The sequence below is a fragment of the Diceros bicornis genome, chromosome 18, assembly GCF_020826845.1.
Source record: "Diceros bicornis minor isolate mBicDic1 chromosome 18, mDicBic1.mat.cur, whole genome shotgun sequence".
Classification (NCBI taxonomy): domain Eukaryota; kingdom Metazoa; phylum Chordata; class Mammalia; order Perissodactyla; family Rhinocerotidae; genus Diceros; species Diceros bicornis.
Window position 1 is genome coordinate 35,799,834 of NC_080757.1, and position 17,531 is coordinate 35,817,364.

Below are 17,531 nucleotides of genomic sequence, written 5' to 3' on the forward strand. Positions count from 1 at the left end.
GAAAGGCAGCCGGCCCCACCCAGGGACAGAGATGTGAGACAGAGACACAAGAGAGCAGGCCCGTTGGAATCTTTGGGAGGGGAAATAGGCCAGAAATCTGATTCAAACGTCTGTGACTGTGTGTGTGTGTGTGTGTGTGTGTGCATGTCTGCGTGTGTGAGCAGTTGTGTCTGTCGCCATCCTGGCTGAGGCAGGCAGGGCGGGGTGAGGGCCAGGGCGGGAGCAGGCAAGGGGTGAGGGGGAGCAGTGTGGTGGGGGTAATCCCAGGAATGGCTCCAACTGGCACTATGTGCAGTGGGGAGTCCCCCAACAGTTCGGTGGAGCAGAGTGGCTGTGTGATACAGAAGCAAGATGGGCCTCGGACAGAAACGGTGCCAGGGGGTGCTCTGGCCCCCCTAAGTCCTGTTCAATCCCCTAACCCAAGCCCTTCTCCCCAGACCCCCTCTGCAGAGCCCTGGGTTTAAAATGAGAGGAGGGAATTGGTGAGGAGACAGGAAGAACACCACCCTCATTTCCTCTGAGGACCAAAATGGAGAGTTCTCCCTAGGTAAGAGAAACAGGCAAACTCGGGGCACTGGGACAGTGGCGAGGAAAGCTCCAGAAATTCCTAGTGCCCCCTCCCCTCCAGACGCACACACTCAGACACACACAGCGACGCAGTCACACACTCACATTCACTTCTGGAAGCCATTAGGGCTCCTGCAGTTTGGGCCTCCCCCTTTTCCTCCCCCCACTCCTGGCAGGCTCCCCTCTCCCCCACTGGCCCCCCTCCCACTCCCCCTCTCGGCATCCCAAATGCCAGCCTGTGATTTCCAAATGAGAAAAAGCTGTGCTGGGCTCTGAGCTTGGAGAAACTCCTACACAAACTTCCAGATGTGACACAACAGCCGGAGAGGGAATGCTCAGGATCTCCTGCCCGGGAGGGGAACGCACTCCCTCACACTGGAAGAAACACACACTGGAAAGTCCAACACACTTCTCTATAACCCAGGGGGAGGGCGCCTTTTTGACAACGAACTGACTGTCCACGAGGATCCCTGGTCTCCCCAGCACTAAAACTTGCACTTCCGAGCCCCTCTTCCTTTTCCTGACCTCTCTCCTTCCCCAACACACACACACACACACACACACACACACACACACACACACACACTTCCTACCTGGGTCTGGATCTCCTTTCTAGGAAACTTGGTCTCTTAAAGAGGCTAAGAGAGGAGAGGGCTGAGAAGAAGACCAAGAGGAGTCTAACTGGCTTCAGTTAGTTGAGAGGAGGTGTCTTTACGTCCCTCAGGCTCAGAGGCGCAGAGAGGAACCTTGTGGAGCCACGGGAAGCTTCACAGATACCAAAAAGAGAGAAAGAGAATGACCGAGGCCCAACAGTCAGTTCAGAGCCCCTCTGGAGGTGAAAATACAGGTTTCCCTTGACACTTGGGTGCAATGGGAGTGGTAGGGGGCACAGCTTAGGCAGCCTCCTTGCCAAGAAATTGTCCTCCACCCATCCTCAGCCACCCCAGGCTTAGCGACTTGTCCAGACCTAGGATGCCGGGACCCCACACCCCAGACTCCCACACCCCAGACATGAGACTGCTCCCTCACCCCCAAGACGAGCACTAGGCTCCCACCTCTCTTGATCCCAACCATCTCCACTTGCCCCCCTCCAGAAGCCCTCAAGGAAGAAATCAGCCCCTAGATCATCCACTAGTACCTGGAGATAGAGCAGGTAGGGAGACGCTAGCCAAGAGGTCTGGTTTTTTTGGAGGGGTAGGGAAAGGGGAGAGAAGATCTCTCTACCTCTCCTGGACCCCTGTGAAGGAGAGGATGGGCCTGGTGCCTTTTCCCATTTATGGAGAGGGTGGGCGGTTAGGGGCACAGAGGAGGGATGCCCAGAGCCCACCCTTCTCAGAGATTTGTTCCCCATCTCCGCCATGGATAAAGGGGCCTAGGGGTGGGGGTGGGGGGGCAGGAGGGGGGAAGTCAGAGCCCAAGATGTGCCTATTCAGCAGGTCCACAAACCTCTGAGCATCCTTCCCCCCCACTTTCTCCAGCTCAGAGAGAAAGGAAGAAGGGGCAAGGGATGGAGAGAGGATGTCATGAGGGGAATGTCTTAAAGACCCACAGGGTGTAGAGGATGGGGGTTGGGGGGACCCAAGCTCACATCCCTGCTTTGCGCACTAGAGGCAGCAGAGCTGCAGAGAGTGAGGGCGGCACCAAGCTTCCCCCCCTTTCCCAAAGCAGTGTCCCGGTTGGGTTTTCAGGGGTTACAAGGGAGACCTGAGGTTTCCCACCCTGGGTGCAAAAGAGCCTCTGAGCTGGGAGGAAGGAGCCAGGAGGAGCTGTCAAGATCTGGGATGGCAGTGCACCCCCCCTTTCCTTCCAGCAGTGGCGGGACCCACCCGGGAGCCTGGAGCCCAGCAGTAGTCAAGCAGCGCTTTGTGCTAGGGGCTGAGGGGGAGAGGCCCTGGGGATGAGGGGGCTGGGGTCTCCCATACCACTCCAGACTGGGTAGAGCATCTCTCTCCCTGGAATGTGGGGCTTGCATTCCACAAACCCATCTGAGGAGTAGATGCTGGGGTGGTGGACTAGAGTCCTCCTTAGAGAACCAGCTCACAGTCTCACTGTCGCCCCAATACTTTTGGAGGGCTGCGGTCTCCCATACCTGTTCTATGTTCAGGTGGGAGCACTCATTATTTGTGAAAGGGGATGGGTAACTTGGACTGGCTTAATCCCATCCCCCACTTGCCAAAGCTCTCAACACAGTCTTTCCCACCACAAGAAAAAAATCTAGCACAAAACTCCCCAACCCAACCTCAAACACCTCGCAATGAAGAAAGAATTGGAGAGAAGGGAGGCACTCTGGACATTGGGCTCCAGCTGAAAGGGTCTCTACCCCAGCTCTGGGGGCAGACAGCTTCCCCTCCACCACATCTTGTTCTCATTCTGCGCCCCTGGCATCAGCTGCCGCCGGAATCTCCTTGTTGTGCCTCCAACCCGCGGGGTGGGGGTGGGGGGGTCAGGACCTGGTCCCCGCCCCCCAACATTTCCCTCTGGGTCAGTAAAAACCTCAGCCTCAAGGACCTGATTGGGGGGGGATGAGATCCTAGAATCCACCGCAAACTTTGGAGCGGGGGCAGGAGGGAAACCCAGGAGATTGCGGTCCCCCCTCCCCCGTTCCCGCAGCTTCCTCCCCACCCCACCCCCCAAACTCGGAAACCAAACCCAGCTCGCTAACGGGCGGCGGGTGGAGTAGAGCTCCCAGGCTCCCGAAGCTTCCCACATCTGGAGGATGACGACCCTCCCCTGCCCACATCTGGAGAGCATCCAGCTGCAAACCAGCGGGGCATGTCTCCTCTCTTTTCCTGGCCAGGATCCCAACCCCCCCAAGGAGGACTGAGGTGTGTGTACCGAGGCGGGGCTCGCCTGGGGTATCCGCCAAACCTGCTCGCGTCTCCGCTCCCACTCCGAAGCCCCCCTCCCTCCCTTAGTAGCCCCCCTCTCCTCTGCCCGCCTTCCAGGCTCACTTCTCCCACTCACCTGGCTTTTGGTCCCCTCCGGCGGCTCGGCCCGCCCCCCTGCGGACCCCCCAGCCCGGCCGTCGTGCCCCGGAGGATATGGGTTACAGACCGTGCGGAGACACCAGCTCCGCGGGCGGCTGTCCTGGCTCAAGTAGAAGAAAACCACCGGGGCCAGCGCCGGGTACGGCAGCCCCTCTGCCTCGGAGTCCGCGCTGCCCGGGTCCTTTTCCGCCGACCCCGGCCCCGGCCGGCCCCCGGCCCCCGACAGGTCGTTGAGCCGCATGAAGCTCCGGGGCTGTCCTGACTCCTCGGCGCCCGCTCCATCCTCCTCCTCGTCCATCCTCTGGCCAGCCGGGGCCCCGGGCGGTCTCGAGAGGGGCGAGCGGCGCCCCTCAGAGGAGGTGTCCTCACGCAAGCGGGGGGCCCCGGCGGGGGCGCATTTGGGGGGCTCTAGGGCGCAGGCTGAGCCCCCGGGAGGGCCAGTTCAGCCCAGCTCCCCTTGCCCGCAGGGGCATGCTGCCCGCGGGGCGCCGGGTCGCAGGGGAGCCCCGCCCGGTGCGAATCCCGCTTCCCCAGGGCCCCTGGGGCCCCCCGGGCCAGCCGGCCGGCTCCCCCTCACTTTGTTCCGGCTTCTTCGCTTCGCGCCCAGGCTCCGGCCGCCCGATTCGGCGCTACCTTCGGCGAAGCGGCCCCGAGAGGGGGAGAGAAGGGGGCGGAGGGTGGGGGGTCCGGGGAGGGGCGCCCCCTCTTCCCGCAGCGCAGCTGGAGCAGGATCTAAGGGGTCAGCATCGTCCCGGCTCCACGCCAGCGGCGGCGGGGGGAGGGGAGGAGGGATCTCTTTGGGGGTGGGTTTGGAGGGGTGGGGGGCGGCTCCTTCCTCCGCCCCTCGGCGGGCTCACGGTCCAGGAGGGGCGGGGAGACGGTGGGGGGCCGTCCCGGGCGGGGGTGGAGGCGGAGATGCCGCCGCCGCAGCCGCCGCGGTGGCTGCCGTTGCCGTAGCTGTCGCCGGCGCCACTGCCTCCTCCTCCGGCCGAGACGCGGAGCGAGCGAGCGAAAGCGGCGGCGAGGAGCCCGGCGCACGCCACAGCTGGATCCCTCACTCCAACTTCAAGCCTCGGCCCCGCCTCCCCCAGCCAGCCTCGCAGCCAATCGCCGCGCGCCGCCGGCCCCGAGCCGCGCGCCCATTGGCCGGCCGCCGTGGCAGTGCGGGCGGGGCGCCCGGGGAAAGAACCACAGCTGGAATCCGATTCCCACCCCAAAGCCCGAGACCGCCCCTCTCCCCTCCCCTTACCCCTGGGTCCGCTCCCGAAGGCCGGAGCCAATTAGATGGCTACCCAGACCGAACCCACTTTCCTATTGGCCGCTGGGGTCTCTGGGACTCCCCTGGAGGGAGCCCGGGGGAATCAGAGTATTCGCCGCGGGGTCCTGGGATGGTGCTGCCGGCCCGGGCATCCTTTGTCCACGACCCCTGAATTGAACCACAGCAGGAAGGCGGGGCTCAGCTCTGGGTGAGCCTGGAGAAGAAAGGCAGGCAGGCGGCCGGGGGTGTGGGGTGTGACCAGGGTCCCGGAGCGAAATCCTGGGTCTCCACCTGATTAATCTCTCACCCTGGAGTTGAGGCTGGGAGCGGGACTGAGGAAGGAGAGGAGCGGAGCAGGATGTCCCGGGGGTAGGGCTCCAGGCTGAGAGGGACGGTCTTGGGGAAACGGGAGGAGCCAAGGAAAAGCTGGAGCAGGCAAGGTCTGGGCGTGGCCTCCACCAACCTCTTGGGCTTGTTGGTCCTGCTCCCAGGGGTCCACTTCTACGACTTTGACCCTGACCTCCTAACCCTAACCCGCTGACCCTGACCTCACGTTGACACCCCTGAGCTTCAGCCCCTCTGCCCCTAGGGATCCTGTGGAGGGTGTGGATCCCACGCGGGGGCTTCGTGCTTGAACACGTGGCCCCAGGCAGGTCACGTCGGACCCAGAGCCGGAATCCCCAAGAGCTGCTGCAGAGCAGAGAGAGCGAGGAGTGTGTGGGAGCGGGTGGCAGCACAGAGCTGGGCTTTGCCGACTCTTAACCTGCAAAGTCTCACCAACTCTCCCACTCCGTGCCTCAGTTTCTCCCTCTCGAGTTCCAGTACGGTATGGGGAGGCTGTCCGCAGGACAGGAGCTTCGCGGGGCTGCTCTCCCACCGGGAGGGGTCCTCCAGGGTCTGCGGCTTCCCACGAGCGCACACGCACGTGCAGACCCCGGTCCTCGCCCCTCCTCACCTTCCCGAGTCCCCGGGCTCAGTCAGCTCCAGCTCCCTCTCGCCGCCGGCGCCACCCGGAAAGGCTTTGGGTACCCGGGAGCGGAGCGCCGCGGGAGTGCTGAGCGCTGGGGTGAAGTGGGACGGAGAGGGCATCGAGGATTAGACATCGGGAAGCACTTGCCCATCTCTGCGGGAGGTAGACTCGGCGGAACAAAGCAGGTCAGTCGGTTCCCTCTCCCGAGACCTCGGGGCGCTTACGGCACTGCGGAGAGGCAGAGGGATGGACCGGATGACCTCCCGCACCCGCCCCCCGACTCCCCGGCGTCGTTCGCTCTCCCAAGGCTGCGCCACCCACGCAGCCCTCGCGCGCCGCCCGCCGCGTGGGGTGGGTGTCTCAGCTCCCGTCTCCCCGGGCGAGTTGCGGGGAATGCGGTGGGGGCGGGGGGGGGCAAACTGGCTGCTGCGCCGCCGCCTCCCAGGTTGCCCTGTCGCCGAATCCGGGCACCGAGTTGTGCAAATGAGGCCGGGCTCATTTGCATTTCATGCTAATGAGCAGATCCCTTAAGTGCCTTTCTCTCCTAGCGGGAGTCTCTGCTCTCATTCCGCCTGTGCCGCGCCAGAGTCTTGAACTCGCAGCCATCTTCTGGGAGAGGGGCCTATTTATGGTTCGCTCCACGTGTCTGACACCTCCCTCCCTCCCGCCGGTCCACAGTCTGCCGGGTCGACCTGCCCTTCCCCAACAGGGTCAAGAGGCCCCAGGGCTGGCACGGGAGATAGTGACTCTAATCATCCGCTCTTTGCAGAGAGGAAAATAAGGCCCAAGAGGCTTGCCCAGCCCAACAGCCAGGTTTCCTGGTGGTCAGCAGGCCCCATGCCTTCATCTATTGTCCAGGCCACCCCCAGTCTCTGGGCTAAACTCTGTTCTAGAACATACCCAGAAAGGGGGAACAGACACATGCACCATCTGGACAAAGTGAGACCCACATTTAATTCCCTGGGCTTGGGGCGTGGGGTAACCTGCCACGTAAAGCATCCTGATCCTTGTGAGGGCTCTGGGGACTCTGACATCCCCGTCAGAGATGCTCACTATTAGCCTGAGTGGGGGAGGGGAGGGAGGAGGCAAGACCCACAGAGAAGGCAAAGGAAGCATGAGACCATCTTTAAGTCCCACCCTCCAAGCCTCAGCTCTGACATCGCCTCCTTGGTGGACTTATTCAAGCAAATATTGCAGTGCCTACTAAGTTTCGAGACGCTGAGGACACAGTACTGACCCAGAAGTCTGGACCCTCATTGCATTTCGCCCAGGCTGGGATTATATGTTTGTTTGTAGTAATGAAACAATGGTCTCCCCGCTAGGTTGTGTGTTCTCTGAGGGCAGGGCTGTGTCCATTTCACTCCCCAGGGCCTAGTCCAGGGTTTGGCACACAGTAGGTGCTTAATAAATCTGTTAGAGGAATGAATAACCTCAGGCAGGGAGGGGGGATGAGAGGGACAAGTAATTGCTTTCTTTGGGCGTCAGTTTCCCAAGAAAGAAGTTAGGCTAAAGTGTTGTCTAAGGTGGCTTCTGGGTTTGAGGGAGAACCCCCATATAGGCCTTGCTCGGCCAGCCCCTCTAGCCCCTCCAGCCCCTCCCCTTTTTGCCTCCCTCTTGGCCTGGATGCCTCCCTCAGGAACCAACACAATCTTCCCATCTGTGATGCTCTCTGTTCAGCAGTGATACAAACATTGTCCCATTTAGTCACCTCACAGCCTTGGGAGTTGGGTGGTAGTTGTCCCATTTTTTAGATCCGGAAACTGAGGCTCAGAGAGACGAAATTCCTTAAGTGACTGCCCAAACCATGAGGCCCTGTCTCCAGTGCCCTGTCCCACAGCTCCTCCAGGACAGTCCCACCGGCAGAGCAAGCAGCCTAGACGGCAAAGGGGAAAAGAGGCTGCAGACTTAAAATCCCACATCCGAGCAAGACTTGTGTTCAGCCTTGCCCTCTTTAGAAAAAGCGAGCACTCCCGGGAGAATTCACTCGGTAAGGCCCTACCTCCTTCCTCTGAACCCATTTACAGAATCCCATTGTCAGGTGTGTGCTGTTACCAGGGGGAGGGAAAGAGGACGCAGAGAGCAGAAGGAAGCCTGGATGGAGGGGCAGAAGACAGCAAATGCACCCTCCTTCACAGCTGTGCCTGGACCTCTGGGGAGAAGAGGAAGCGTTAGTGGTCTTTACTGTACCCTGAAGACCCCAGAAAGAACCGGATGTGTTGAGTGGTCTCAGGCCAGCCTCTTACCCTCTCTAGGCCTTGAATATCTATCTGTGTGAGGCCAAAGGGATCTGCCTTGCCACCTCATTCATGAGGGTCAATAGGATGACAGAGACAAGAGGACTTTGCAAACTGCCTAGACCTTTCCAAAGCCAGGGCTGGGGCTGCCAAAAAGGCCACCTGTGCTTCGCCACGCTCACCCTGCTCCTCGCTGCCCCCAGACCAGGCTCCACTTGCTCAGTCCTGAGACTTCCTGGCAAGGCTGCGCAGGCTCCAGCCAGGAAGGGGCCAGCTGACCTTGTTGGCCGGATCCCTAATCTCCTCCAGATGGGCCGGTGGCTTGCACCGAGGGCCCAGCTGCCCAGACAAAGCTGACCCTGGTGCCAGTGACCACGTGTGTGACGGTGTGCAGGGGGTGGCCACGGTCCTGAGCGGATCTTGGAGAGCCTCAGTCTAGTCTCCCAGCTCCTTCCTGCCCACTCCTGCGCACTGCTGACACCCCACAAGCAGAGGCCCCATTAGGACCTCGTCTCGAGCAGCCTCTTCTGGCTATCTGTACTGCTTGGCTCTGGGGCTACGAGGGTGCCCAGGCTCAGAAGACCCCTGAAGGGCTGGGGAGGACATCTCCTTTCCCTCCTCCACGCCCGTCAGCCCCATCCCCCTATACCTGCCTTTCCCAAAGCACACTTTCCAGTCTCCTCCCCGCAGTGTAAGCCAGATGGAGTTTCTGGGGCCTGTGAAGATGTGGGTGCCCAGGACGGGACTTGTGAGCATCTCCCAACATTGAGGGGACAGGAGGAGGTCACAGGAAGGCACGAGCTTTCCCTGCAGCAGGAAGGACTCAGATGTGGAGAAGGATTTCCAACCCAAATGACGTTCCAGATGAAAGAGAACTCTCCCTGGGCTGGCTTGTGTGAAAGCAGGGGGATGGACAATATGACTTCCTGCAGGGCAGCTTTGGCTCCATCTTGGTGAGGCTGGAGGCTGGATGGATATCCCGAAAGAAGTGTCCTTGGTCCTGATAACAGCAGCTCCCACGCCATAGCAGAGCATATGCAAATGTCACCATTCCGTGAAGAATAAAATCTCAGAGAGCCCTCCCTGCCTCTTCCCCAGCTTAAAACAGGAGGAGACAACGAGAAGGAGAGGGCAGGCCCCTTTTTAACCCTGCCTGAAGGCAAGGATTGGCCTTCCTCGCCTGGGCAAGTCCACATCCCCGTCCCCACCGCTGGTGGTCATTTCTGGTTCCCTGACCTCAGTTTCACTCAGGCTGCAATGACCACGGGCGGGGGCAGGGTCAGCCTGGTGACCTCTTAAGGTGAAGGAGGAATTCGACAAAGCAGAGGGGTCAGCTAGGAGCTCCTGGAGGAAGGGGCTGTGGGCTCCTGGTTCCCAGGGTGGAGCCCAAGGCCCCTCCCTCACAAGCAAGGCTGAGGCCCTGAGGTTACCACGGGACGCTGTTAGGTTTATTCCAGGGTGAGTGGGTGCCCATGGCGGGGAACAGCGAGGATGGCTGAGGTCACCTGGTGACAGGGTGCCCAGGGATGGCCACAGGTTCGGCAGGGCTCTGCAGGGCCGGAGTCTGGTCAGCTGGGAAGCTCCGCCTTCTGTCCCAGCCCGAGGGGAGAGGCGGCGATCACGGATGCAGCAGTTTTCGTAATTCGCAGGGCTCAGTGATAGGCAGGGAGCAGGCTTGATTCTCACACACATAGGCGGTGGCCCGGTCGTCTAGCCGTCGCAGGGTACTCAGGAAGGGCAACTGGCGGGACAGGAAGCTCGAGGGGTCCCCGTCAGCCAGAATCAGCACCTTGGGTAGTGGTGGAGTAGAGAGGGTGACCTGGGGAGTGCTGGGACACTGGCAGGGCCCACTGGTGGGCTTCCTCTCCCAAGGCCTTCAGAGAAGGAGGTACTGGGGAGCCGAGGAGGGGAGGGGCCCCAGGCAGGGGAGACGGAGGGTGGGGCCGGGCTCAGGGACACAAACCTTGTTAGGAATGTAGATGGAGTGGACACACTGCAACAGAGCCTTGGTGTCCTTAGCCTGGGGGTCTCCACAGATCACGATCTGGCCGGAACAGAAGGCAACTCCAGTGACAGGTGTGGGGGCTGGACGCAGACCCACCAGCCCTTCCCCTTCCTCCCTCCACCCCACCCTACATCCCTAAGAAAGAATGGGGACTCAGCTCAGCAGCCCCCAGACCAGCTGCCTATCTGATAAAGGCCATATCAAATTACACAAAGTGGCAGTGTCATGCCTAGCAGTAGAGATAGAAACACGGGGAGACACACACATGGGCAGACACTCCAGCACACACGTACACGCACACACAGAAGACTCGACACACTGGAAGACACACAAACACACAGAGACCCATACACAGGGAAACATACAGTTGTCACATCTACACACAGTGGATGCCCCCAGAGAGGCAGATACCACACATACAAACACCAGACACACATACAGACAGAGGCAGACACAGAGGCAGAGACATACAGGCGAGTGTGCAAATATAAACAGGCAAACCTGAATATGGGGATACACAAGCAAACCGACAAGGGGATACACACTGGTGAACACTCACACCAGCACACACTCAGAAAGGCAGGCATGCACACACACAGTCACACACCTCCAGGCTCACACATCCAGCGGCGCACACACAGCAATAACTAGGGACATACACGCAGATAAGCATATACCTGCACACACACTGGCAGACCCAACCACACAGACACACAGAGAAGCACTTCACCAACCACAGGGACCCATGTTTAGCCCCTGCCTGCTGCCCCCCCTACTCTGAGAGCCCCAGTCACAGGCACTCACACGGCCCCTGCCTGTGCCGGAGGCCTGTCTCAGACACTCACACCGACTCCTCCACCTGCACAGAGCAGCCTTACAGACGTTCCCGTGGAGACACTCACTCATAGATAGCCACACACTCACAGACTTGAGCTCTGGGGGACAGCCCCAGGAGCCCCACCCCATGCCACCATCCTGCACTGCAGCCCCAGCTCCCCTGCCACCCATGGTCCCAGCCCAAGTGCTCTCACCACCCCCACCTGTTTGAGAGTCTGCTGGTGGGCTGAGAGGGCACGGACCATCTCAGGCAATGCCACGGGGACACGGCGCATGCGCTCAGAGAAGGCAGTCAGTAGGCACACACACTTGTCCATCCAGTCCTTGTGGCCTGTGAAGCCGTGCAGCCGAAGCAGGTTGTGGGCCGACACAGAGTTGGCACTGGGCTCTGCACCATCCTGGTCTGCAGGGCACGAGGGGGCAGGGGTGGTGAGGGATGGTCCTTGGGTTCCAGGACCCTGCCCCAGGACTGTGGCCAGGGTGGCTGGGGGGATAGGATGGAGGAGTCCCTGCCCACCCGCTCCAGCCCCAGCTCTGCAAGTGCACTGCCAGCACTGGCAGTTACAGATCCTTCCCTCGCTCACACGCATCCTCAACTCCACCTGCCCCAGGCTGCACTGCTGGTCCCGGGGCTCCCCCCTCTCACTCCAGCACCTCCATCCAGCCACCCAGTGGCTGGAGCCAGAGTGGCATCATCCTTGCCCTCCCTTCCTCTCCCTCGCCTCTCACTTCCAATCCACTCACGAGTCTGCCAGGTCTGTGGCCAGAACAGACCCATATCCGACCACTTCTCCCCTCACCAGGCCTGCCTGGACTGAGTGCCATTGACGGCCTCCTAACTGGTCCCCTGTCTCCCCTGCCCCATCAGTTTCCACCATCAGTCAGAGTGACATTCTCAGACCTAAACCAGAGCAAGTCACAATCCACTTAAAATCCCCTGTTCTCCAGGGCACAGGCTGCCTCCTCCAGGCCTCTCACAGGCTGCTGCCTCTGCCTGAGTCCCTCCCCAGCTCCTCCATGGCCGCACGGCCCCATCTTGCCCTCCAGCCCTTGATGAAATGGCACCTGTCACAGGTTTAATCTGACCTCCCCCCAGCAGAGTTGGACTCCACTGTTGTTCTCTCTCAAGGCCCTTCCATTCATTCAGATGACACTTACTGAGCCCCTACCAGGTGCCAGGCCTGCGCTAGATCCTGCGGATACAGCAGTGGCACAAAGTCCTGCTCCCAAGATGCTCACATTCGAGTAGGGGAGAGAGACCATTAACAGACACGTGGGAGACGGTAAGCACTACCGAGAGAAGAGGATGTGGTGCACGGTAGAGGACTCCTACTTCTTCGTGGCGTCACAATTTTACCTATGCGTTTGTGCGTGCAGTTTTGCATTAAGTATTACTGTTTCTAAGCTGTTTCCCCTACTGCACTGTAAGCTTCGTGAGGGTAGGGACCAAGTCAGCCTTGTTCAACATCTGAATCCAGGCGTGTCAGTTACTGCTGCTAAGCCTGTTCACGAAATAGTTAATCTTTACATCAACCCTCTCAGGTAATACCGAAGGTAGCTCCGTTTTGCACATTAAGAAACCGAGGCTCTGAAATATGAGACCAGCCCAAAGTCACTCGGTTAGTAAGCGGTGGAGACATGAACCCCTGCCCACGCCAGCTCTTCACCACCACACTGCGCCCACGCCTCCCCCAGAGAAACCAAGCCCCAGTTGGGCCCAGGACCCCAGGCCAGCTCCGCACCCCCACTGACCATCCTTTAGACGCAGGGGCAGGCCAGCCCCCAGCTCGGCCTCACTGCAAAAGTAGCCGCCACCCTGGGAGTCCCAGAAGAGCCTGTCCTGCGTGTCCTGCAGCCGCAGAGCCCACTCGAGCCACGCGCTCTCCTGCGTGGCCTCGTACAGGTCCAGCAGGCCCCGCACCACGAAGGCGTAGTCCTCCAGGAAGCCCCAGCAGGGCGGGTTGCTGGGGGGACAGGCATTAGGGGAGGGGACAGGCCAGGGAGAGAGGGGCTTTCAAAGAGGAAGCCCTTTCCACGCATGCTCTCATTTTACCCTCAAAATCCACCTCTCGGGTAGGTCCCGTTAGCCCATTCCCAGAAGAGCAAATGGGCCCAGGGAGGTTAAGAGCTCACAGCGGGAAGATGGCAGACCCAGGAGTGGGGCCGACTCGGAGGAGAGGAGAGGGGCAGAGATAGGCCTGGGACGCCCAGGGAGTCCAACCTTCCTGCTCTGCCCGGCCCCCGACCTGTGCTCCACAGTCGCCCCGGAGCCTGCATAGCAGGTCCGCATCAGGCGGCCGCTGGCCACGTCAAACATGTGCCGCTTCAGGAACTTGGCACCGTTGATGGCATAGCTGATCAGCCTCTCCAGGCCCAGGACAGCCCCGGTCACGGCATAGCCAGACACCATCAGCCCTAGAGGGAGGAGACACCAGTGGTCCTGAGAAGCTGGCGGGGCCCTCCAGGTATGTGCACCCCAAACCCCCTCCAAGCCCCGACACCTCTCTGGAGCGATGGGGTGAGCGGAGAAGACCTTGGGCCCCAGCACCAGGCAGGGCTGGGCTCCTGGCCCCTGTATGTGACCTTGGGTGGGTTACTTAAGCTCCCTCAGCCTCATTTGTAAATTGAGGACAATAAATCTTATGAAGGAAGAATTAATATTTAGCAGGTGTCTGACATACAGAGGGGCCTCGTGAAGGGGAATTCTATAAACGGGATCAGGCCTCAGACAGGGCGGCCCACCATTCCAGGCGGCCAGCATCTTGCTGTCCAGGTGCGGCTTGGGCCGGTGTTTCCGGGCCTGGAAGAGCTTCTCCAGCCCCGTATTGAGCAAGGTCCGTACAGCCTCTACGTCCAGGCCAAAGCGGGCAGCGGTCAGCTCCAGTGAATAGCGAACGGTCAGCACATTCTGGCCCTGCAGCTCCCCCTTGGGGTCCTGAGGAAAACAGCCCTTGTCCGAGGGAGTCCACTCGCCTGGCCAGCGTCAGCGCCCCTCCCGTGTCCCCAGGAGTCCTCACCTGACTGGAGCTGATGTTGCCGGCCTCCGTGAGCCCATAGTGCTTCATGAGGAGCTGGCCTGAGGTGAGCGGCTCGGTGGCACCCGGCACGGGCTCGGGGAGGAGCTGCTGGACCTCTTTGACCGTCCACACATAGAAGGCGCCTTCCTTGGGCCGCCGGCCCCGCTCCGGGGGTGAGTCTGCGTCCTCTGCGCTGTGGAAGCCTCCAGACTGTGGGGAGGGGAGAGTTGGCTGGCCCCAGCCTTCAGGGCAGGGGAGGCCCCGAGCCCTCCCGCAGCCAGGTCCGCCTGCCTCCGTGGACACACACCCGGTGACTCAGGTTCCGAGCCACGTACTGCAGGATGCCTTTGGCGACGTCGGAGTAGAACTCGTCACCAGAGATCTGAGGGCAGGAGGAAGGAGGCTGTAAACAAAGGATCCCGGGCAGCCTAGGTATGTGGGGGGCAGTCAGCATTCTCCCCAGGGGTGGGGACGGAGCCGGGGTAGCATGCATACTGGAGGGAATTAGGGGTGAGGTTAAGGGGGAGCCACAAGCCACCAGGAAGGCCCTGGGAGGGGCAGCCAGGGGTAGGTGGACAGGCTGGGAGTCTTTGCTTCAGGCTGGGGTCAGGGGTCACCTGGAAGGCCTGTGAATAGGCCACTGCGAGCTGCGCCTGGTCATACAGCATCTTCTCGAAGTGGGGGACGTGCCACTGGCGGTCCGTGGAGTAGCGATGGAAGCCCTGTGCCAGGCAGGACACGGGGTTGGAGGCCAATCCCAGCCCCTGCCGCCCCCTACCCCGCAGCTGCCTCCTGCTGCCCCCTCCAGGGAATGCCTAGCGCCCCTCACCTGCCCCACGTGGTCTCGGATGCCCCCGTTAGCCATCATTTTCAGAGTGTGCAAAGCCATCTGCTGGGCCCGAGAGCCATCCTGGGTTAGCCGATGGCTGAGCCAGTAGGAGAACAGGAAGCTCAGGATGACTGCGGGCACCAAGAGCAGCCGGTATGAGGATGGGGGTCAGGGGCCGGGATCTGGGTGAGCAGGAGGCCCTTGGCCAGGCTGCGGTTGGGAGTTCACTCAACAGGCAGTCTCTCTGGACAGGCTGGGGATCAGGAGGTCAAAGGTCAACCCAAAGCATGGAAGATCATTATCCGGGTCAGTGTCAAATGTCAGAGGGTCACCGCTAAGACGAGAAGTCAGGTTTTCACTAGATAGCTACCGACAGGCTGGGGATAAGGTCACTGGCCAGTCAGGAAAGCAAGAGGTTAATGACTAAGCCAGGGGTCAGAAGATCATTGACCAGGACAGGCACCAGGAGGACAGGCTGGGGGTGGGGCAGGCTTGGGAGGCACTGACCTGGCGTGGGGAACTTGGGGGCCTCAGCAAAGCCGCCGTACTCCTCATCGTAGCCCTCGTCCAGCTGCTGGAAGCAGCGGCTGTTCATGGTGGCAGCAGAGGGTGGCAGCTGGCGGTCACCCATGCTGATCTCCGACCGGGCCAGCAGGGCTGTGGTGACACGCTGGCTGTTTTCTAGCAGAGCATTCTTGTTCTGTTTCCACTGTGGGAGGCAGCGGCATATCTGGAGGTCAGCATGGGTGGGGGCCCCTTGTTCCCTCGCCCAGGATCCCTAGTCCCCCCAACTCCCCACTGCACACTGACCTGCTCCCGTATTCTCTGCAGCACGGTGCGGAAGCCAACTCGGGTCAAGCCGTCCTCAGGGGGGAAATAGGTGCCCCCCACAAAGGGCTGGAGGTTGGGAGTCAACCATACACTCATGGGCCAGCCCCCACCACTGCTGGTGGCCTGGCAGAGAAATGGCCAGGGTGAAGAGAGCAGCCCCCTGTGCATGGGGACTGCCCGCATGGGAAGACCACTCACCTGCACGAAGGTCATATACACCTTGTCCACATCTGGCCGTTCCTCCCGGTCCACCTTTACGCTGACAAAGTCCTCATTGAGCAGGCGGCTAATCTCCTCGTTCTGGAAAGACTCCTCCTCCATCATGTGGCACCAGTGGCAGGTGGAGTACCCCACTGGAAAGCGGCCATGGGGGGACCAGGGGGAACCAGTTACTGGTCGGAGGGGCCCCAGCTGGACTGAAGAGGCCCAGACCTCTAGTTTCCTGGGAGGCCCCCAGGCCCAGAGGACCCTTCCCCCATCCCCCACCACTCCCCATCCCAGGGAAGGTGGGTGCGTTACCTGAAAGGAAAATTGGCTTGTTTTCTTTCCTGGCCTTGTCGAAGGCTTCCTGTCCCCAGGGGTACCTAGGCCCGGCAGGGTGGGGCATCACTCACCAGCCCGGGGGTGTGGAGGGGCTGAGAGCCCAGCTGCCCTGGGGGAGGGCCCCCGGAGCTGTACTCACCAGTCCACGGGATTGTAGGCATGTTGCAGGAGGTACGGTGACTTCTCATTGATCAGGCGGTTGGGGACCTTCTGGGGTGTGGCCTGGGAGCAGTTGGTCCGGCTTCCCTTCCCTCCAGCAGGCATGGGCACTGAACTACTGACCGTCACGCTTCGGTCCTTGTCCCGGGAGGAGCTACCCCTGGCATGGACAGGTGGGTCAGGTGAGGGGTCTCCACCTACCTCCCCCTAGGCCCAGACCACCCTGCCCTGTCCTCTGGTCCTGCTCCCAGAACCCCCTGCTCCCAGCCCAGCCCACCTGTCTGAACCACGGGGGAGACCGTGGCCTTTGTGCTCCCCCTTGTGTTTTTGGGGGGGTGAAGAAAGGTGGCTCATTGGGGGCTCCCTGCCAGGTTAGTCTCCCCCAACCTCTCGGACCTGGTGGTGGGAAGGATGATGACTGTGAGGTCAGGGCGAGTCACAATGGGCAGAATGTTCTTCAGGCTCCATTCTCTCCCCCTAACCCGGCCCCTCCCCAGGGCAGTTGTGAGGGAGGTGTCTCTGGTACGCCTGGGTGCGTGTTCTAGGCAGGAAGGCTGCCCACGGCTGGTGGCTGGACAGGGCAAGAAGAGTTGGGCCTGGGACCGGACCCGGTGAGGGGCAAGGAGAAGAAAATCGACACAGGGGACTCCCTCACTCAACATCCACCTGCTGGGCACTTCTGTGGGGCCAGGGCCTGTGCCAGACCCCCAGACCCTCAGGGACTCAGAAATGGGTCCTGATCTCAGACGCTCAGCCTGGGAGGGTGGCGCTGCTAGGGAGATCTAACTAATGACAGGCTCATGCAGCAATGAGGACCATGACAGGGCGGCCCAGGGTGCTACTGGACAAGGACCCTTGGCCCAGCATTGGGACTCAAGGAAGGCTTCCTGGAGGTGGTGTCAGAACAGAGTCCCCTGTAGCTAGCTCTGCAGCTGGAGGGGAGGGAAGGAGGGCGTTACTGCCTGGGCCAGATCGCGAGGGCAGATGGCGGGGTGGGGAGTGGAGGGGGTAGTGGCGGGGTGGGGCCGGAGTAGGGGCAGTGGCGGGGGAGGCAGACATGAGAGCGTAGCCAGGCAGGAACTGGGGACCAGCGCCAGGACGACAGGCCCCAGGGCCCGGCGGGCGCAGGGCGCGCTGCAGCGACCCACTAGCCCGCCCGTACCTGCGGCTCGCGGCGAGGCCCGGCCGGGCGCGGGGCAGCAAGAAGCCACGGCAGTGCCAGGCCCGCGCGCCCAGCATGGCTGCTCGGGGCCGTGGGCTGGGACACCGCGGACGGGAAGGGAGGGCCGGAGGC

General features: G+C 61.3%; 2 protein-coding genes across 5 annotated transcripts in view; both read right to left on the bottom strand.

Annotated features, from left to right (window-relative positions):
* Positions 1 to 4,569, bottom strand: part of CACNA1G (calcium voltage-gated channel subunit alpha1 G) — a 63,138-nt gene extending 58,569 nt beyond the window's left edge. For all 4 annotated transcript variants that reach the window (XM_058560678.1, XM_058560680.1, XM_058560681.1 and 1 more), the window contains exon 1: positions 3,611 to 4,569. In XM_058560678.1, the coding sequence (XP_058416661.1) occupies positions 3,611 to 3,852 (242 nt within the window). In that variant the 5' untranslated portion in view covers positions 3,853 to 4,569. The remainder of the gene's footprint in view (positions 1 to 3,610) is intronic.
* Positions 4,570 to 9,566: 4,997 nt separating this feature from the next.
* On the bottom strand, positions 9,567 to 17,487 carry SPATA20 (spermatogenesis associated 20). Its single transcript, XM_058560682.1, has 16 exons — positions 17,400 to 17,487; positions 16,218 to 16,397; positions 16,055 to 16,119; positions 15,734 to 15,888; positions 15,515 to 15,658; positions 15,212 to 15,413; positions 14,705 to 14,835; positions 14,493 to 14,597; positions 14,183 to 14,257; positions 13,876 to 14,085; positions 13,601 to 13,793; positions 13,105 to 13,273; positions 12,611 to 12,822; positions 11,062 to 11,261; positions 9,980 to 10,060; positions 9,567 to 9,805 (listed from the first exon to the last, which is right to left on the bottom strand). The coding sequence occupies exons 1-16, from the start codon at positions 17,474 to 17,476 to the stop codon at positions 9,635 to 9,637; spliced, it is 2,370 nt and encodes a 789-aa protein (XP_058416665.1). The 5' UTR covers positions 17,477 to 17,487; the 3' UTR covers positions 9,567 to 9,634.
* Positions 17,488 to 17,531: the final 44 nt, after the last annotated feature.

Coding starts and splice junctions, on each gene's coding strand:
- SPATA20 (XM_058560682.1), bottom strand. CDS start 17,476: ATGCTGGGCGCGCGGGCCTGGCACTGCCGTGGCTTCTTGCTGCCCCGC. Junction 15,889..16,054: donor CAAGCCAATTTTCCTTTCAG/GTAACGCACCCA, acceptor GCCGCTTTCCAG/TGGGGTACTCCACCTGCCAC. Junction 10,061..11,061: donor ACCAGCAGACTCTCAAACAG/GTGGGGGTGGTG, acceptor TGTTCCGGCCAG/ATCGTGATCTGTGGAGACCC.